Source organism: Benincasa hispida, chromosome 1 (assembly GCF_027475165.1).
Source record: "Benincasa hispida cultivar pf3 chromosome 1, pf3_genome.v1.1, whole genome shotgun sequence".
NCBI classification, from domain to species: Eukaryota; Viridiplantae; Streptophyta; class Magnoliopsida; order Cucurbitales; family Cucurbitaceae; genus Benincasa; species Benincasa hispida.
Genome location: NC_143478.1, coordinates 94952784 through 94958144, shown reverse-complemented (window position 1 = coordinate 94958144; position 5361 = coordinate 94952784). Strand labels below are relative to the sequence as shown.

General features: G+C 35.3%; 1 protein-coding gene across 1 annotated transcript; it reads right to left on the bottom strand.

The window, feature by feature from the left end:
- Nucleotides 1-2514: 2514 nt before the first annotated feature.
- On the bottom strand, nt 2515-4053 carry LOC120080043 (uncharacterized). Its single transcript, XM_039034587.1, has 4 exons — nt 3727-4053; nt 3153-3260; nt 2933-3037; nt 2515-2703 (listed from the first exon to the last, which is right to left on the bottom strand). Exons 1-4 carry the CDS (start codon nt 4051-4053, stop codon nt 2515-2517), a joined length of 729 nt encoding a protein of 242 aa, XP_038890515.1.
- Nucleotides 4054-5361: the final 1308 nt, after the last annotated feature.

Genomic DNA, 5361 nt, shown 5'->3' with positions numbered 1-5361 from the left:
TGAAAAAGCGAAAGGATGACTCGTCACCCAAAATATGAATGAGAAACGGAGAACACTGACAACCAATGTAATAACAAAATATCAACAACAAGAAAACAAGTAAAACCACAAGGAAATTGGTAACCTAGTTCCGCGATAAACCAACTACATCTGGAGACAGTGTGCCCAAGAAAGATAATCTATTAAGTGTTAAGCAATTATAACGTAGTACTTATTTGTAATACTTCGACTACTTAGGCTCAACTCACAAGTTACCTAAGCTCCACCTAGGTGTGAGACTCCCTCACAATTAAATTTAGACTTCCCTTGAGTGTGATATTCTTAGTGTTGAACACTTTGGCTTCTCGACAGTGTGTGAGACTGCTCTCCACTTCATTATCTTCCTTGCAACTCAGTGAACTTCCTTCACTAATGAATCTTAATTCCTCCTTAAGATGGACAAATCCTTATCGAGTATGAAATCTTAGAATCCCCCTAAGACTGAGAATCCCTTCTCTTCAGCAATGCTTTATGCTCCCCCTAAGACAAGTAGAGTCTTCAAGTTCTTTGAATGATTTATCCAAAGGATACGCACAATAGAATAATGTAGGCAAAGATCGATAAAACCCATGATCCAAAAACGACTTTCAAGAAAAAATGGTTGGTAGGTAAAATCTCGATGATGCACTATTTTCTCATAAAGAATTACATTCTTCTTATTAAACAACTAATGCGGAAACAATTATGTAGTAATTAAACATGTTTGAGGCAGATGTTAAAATATCATTGTGACAATTGCAAAACCGCCAAAAACTACCTTAGAAAAATATAGAGACAATCAGCAAATCTCCAACAAACTGCCTCTTTGGCTCATATTTTTAAGGCAAAATATGAAACAGTCAACCTGAACTAATGAATCTTAGGAATATAGCTGATACATTATCAGTAAAAACCGAAGATGGAAAGGTCTTTACAATAGAAGTAAAAGAAACAAAGTAAATTAACCAGCCAAACATAGAAAAAAAAGCCAAATAACCAACACAAAATTCAAAAAATCGAACAAATTAAAACAAGTAGCTTTCCTCCAAATTTTCAACACAACCCCATCTCAAAGTCTCCCCCTTTATGCCTTAAAAAAAACTAGTCATGTGGTTGAGAGGAAGAAACAACAGCAGACCTGGCCAATGTTACATGCATCGTCTTTAACATCCCTTCTACAATTGTCGTTCGCTCCTGAAGCCTAAATCGGAGCATCAATATCTTTGGATTAATTTGAAAGATGATGCACAATTCGAATTTCAAAAGGAGATTCAATCAAAGCTTGACTGAGACCATCAAGATAGGTAGTAAAGGAAGGAGCAGCTAGATCTGGGATATGATAACTTTGCAAAAGTTTAGGATGAATTAAAATGAGAGCAGTAGTAGGGCCAACAGATTGTCCAACAATAATCAAATCTTGTTTTTTAGCAAGTAAAACTCCACAAATTAAATGATGATAGCAGATAGGTAATTCAAGAATTGAGATCCAATGTGGCGCTTGATCTAATTAAGTACAAAATTTTCATAGTTCAAAGGAGCTCCGATCATAATCTGATATAACAATGTAGCAAGAGAAACATAAAGACTTGATTGTTAAAGGAATGACACCAGTTGAAGATCAAAATCTTGTGAAGCACAACATATTTAGTACTCAGTATGGCCTTGCCCCATCGGTTAATTCAAATGCGATCTCTTTCAATGATGGTCACTTTTCGGAAAATCAACAGGAACAGTTCAATTGAGATACTTATTAATGAGATCAGTAGTAAAGGTGAATGGATTAGATCTCTTGTAAAGTCCTGTTTTTCCTTTCCACAATCCTATTTTGCTGAGGAGTGATTGTAGTTGAAAATTCATGTTGAATCCCAACAGTATTACAACAGATAGTAAGTTGAGAGTTTTCAAACTCCCTTCCATGATCACTTTTGATTCAAATCATATTTAGCTCTTTCTCACGTTGTCAATAGAGACAAAGAGCTTTAAAAATATCAAATACATCTGATTTTTCATGAAGAAACTGAACGAATGTATAACAGAAGAAGTTATTGGCAATAACTAAAACATAACGTCTTACCTCCTAAACTTTCTGATTACATAAAACCCATAAGATCCAGGTGAAGAAGTTCTAATATCCATGTGGAACCCATGTGGAGACATTTGTTTACGAGGAGAGTGAGTTTTCTTTCCTAATTGACAACTACCACAAATAATTCAGTCGACATAGGCAAAGATGGAAGGCCAAGTATATAATTTTTAACTATAGCCTTTTGGATTGTCTTTATGCTCACATGATCGAAGCGTTTATGTCAAGGCTTGTTGCATTAAGAATTCCAAAGATAATAGTTATCAGATGAACCTATACATGTCATATAAGAGCTTTGACATTGTCAATGATAACACACTGATATTTTGTAAAGCTTACATTTAGACCCTGATCACATAATTGGCTGATGCTAATAAGGTTGCCAGTAAGCCCTTGAATCAACATTAGATCATTCAAGATGGAAGTCCTAGAAAATTAAAATTTTCTTTTCCAATGATCTTCTCTGAAGCACCATCACCAAAGGTGACCTTTCTCGAGTTGATAAGTTTGATATCAGACAAACCGTTCTTATTACCAATCATGTGATGAGAGCTCCCACTATCAAAATACCAATCTCTTTTAGCCGAATATTTGAGAGAATTCTGAACAACATTAAACCTATTAAAAACATTATTTACTCTTCACACCTATTTTACTTCCAACTTTCTTGGAGAACTATTATGCAAGAAGTTAGAAATCTTTTTAAAATAGCAAAATCTGTTAAGACTTTTTAATAGTTGATAGCAAAATGGGCGTATATGGTCCACTCTTCCATAGTACTGACAGACCCATCTTGGTCTAAAAACACGATCGACTTTTAGTATGAGATACCTGTAAAGCCATAAGACTCTGGATTATGAGCTTTAATAAACTCAATCTTTTGCTTTCCTTTGTACTGAGATTGTATATTCTGAAAATTATCACCTCTTGAGAAGCCTAGCCCAGAATTATCACTAATTGAATTTTCCTTTGTCAAAATTTTTTCTAGTGACTCAGTACTAGTATTTAACATTCTAAAATTTTTACAAAAAAATTCTTTCTCGGTTCTAACTTGGTTAAGTTCACGCTTCAGATATGCAACAACGGTCATATGCCTGTGATTGTCTGCCATCAAAGTCCCACTTCTTTCCTTTTGCACATCAAGAACTTTCCAATCATCCTACCATTTAAGAAAAAGAGCTTGATAGAAACGATTCGTAGTCCCACCGGTGATCGTGTCGTGAACATTATCAACATACACATCATATTCAGAAATCTCACAAGAGAGGTGTTAGATGAGATGTTACTAACAAAAGCCTTGAGATCCTACTCAGAGTTAGTGTTGTCTGTAGACTCATCATCGGACATAGTTAAAACATAACTTTTACCCTACTTTTTCAAGAAATTAGGACATTCTGGATGAAAATAACCATAGCCTTCACACTCTCTGCATTTGAGTGACCTTTCTTTCTTAAGATTTAAAGCACCCGACTTCTCAGTCTTCTTCCTACTACTTTGAATTATGACTTGCTTCAGACGAAGTGAGCCACCAAACTATTATTTTTAGAATTTAAATTTTCAGGCTTCTTTCCAAATCATTTAAGAACACGATTTAATTATTTTGAAAGTAATGAAAGATATTCAACAAGTAAATCCTCAGACTCTATGTCAGCATCATCATGTTCAACATCAACTGAAGGATTGCAAAGAAATTCCTTTATTCTTGTTTTTAGGCTTTCCATCCAAGACATTTCAAAAGTTAGTAAGGAGCCAAATAGTTCATCAACTTTCAGTGATGATATGTCTTGAGCCTCCTCAATTGCAGTAATTTTCATATCAAATTTCTTAGGAAGAGACCTAAGCACCTTACGGACAAGTCTTTCTTGTCGAATTTTCTCTCCAAGAGCAAAAGACTTATATGCAATATCCAGTAAACGAACATTGAATTTAGCAAGAATCTCGTCATCTTGCATTTTTAGGATTCTCAAACTTTGAAGTCAACAACTACAAACTTGACATTTTGACTTTTGAAATCCCTTCATGAGCAACTGAGAGAATATCCCATGCCTCTTTTGCAGAAATGCATGTATTAAGTAGTATGAATATATTGTGATCCACCCATTAAATATGGCATTTAAAGCATGAGAATTTCCCAAGGATGCCTTATCTTTAGCTTCTATCGTTTGTAATTCTAGTTTTAAGATTTTCTCCCATCATCAGTTTTGGTGGTTGGATGAGACCACCTAGTAACTACAATCTTCCATGTTTTGCTATCAATTAACATTAGAAAGGCCGTCATTCGAGCTTTTCAATAAGAATAGTTTGTTCCATCTAAGACAGAGAGATGAGTGATGGATCCACCTTCTTTGATTCTATTCATAACCGAAACACTTGGGATAAAAGTGACGTGCTCTGATACTAATTTAAAAAGCAAAAATGCACATTATTACAGTGTTAAGTTATAAAACATTGTAGGGTTGCGTTGATAAAAATATACAAGATTTTGTCCAAAAAGCATTAAGTTCATAATATTGCGGTCGCATGCATCCATTGCATGAAAACAGTTAACTTATGTATTTTAGTGCAGAATATGTGTTGACGCAAGGTGAAAAATGCAATCACAAGAAATCAACGATCGAGCACATCAAGAGATTGTGTTAACGCAAGGCCATGCGATCATTTGCGCTCGCAAATATCTACTCAAGAATGTTTCCGCATAGAGCCAGCGCAACTTTTTTGGACGCATCTGGGTGAAAAGTGTAATAAATCACGATGAGACAAAAAACGGATGACGGTCGATTCCGAATTAATTTGAAAAACGATTAACGAACTACTGTAGCAAGTACACTCAACTTTTCGATGACAAATATTCGATACATCAGACAGAGAATTAATGTCATCCCATGAGTGTAATCATACGAGAGAAGAAGCCTTTCACCCTGAAGCTCTATAAATACAAGAGGCCATCTTCAGTAAAGGAGTTCATCTGGTTCGACAATTAGATAATTTTATCCGTGGTTAGAAGTAGCCTTGTTCTTAGTTTTTCTTTTATTAAGAGGGCGAAAACGAGGGAAGTGAGATTGTACTGAAAGATCGTTCCGGTGAACTTGGAAGAGTGTCGGAAGCGTCGAGATTAGAGAGAGGGCCAACTCCTGTAGAAGCATGAATATCTTTTCAACATAATAGAGTTAACAGTGTAAAAAAAGCCTTGGGAAGCAAGGGATTGCTACCAGGCTTTAAGATATGTTTATCAGAAGGTGTTAAAGGCTTTAAGATATGGA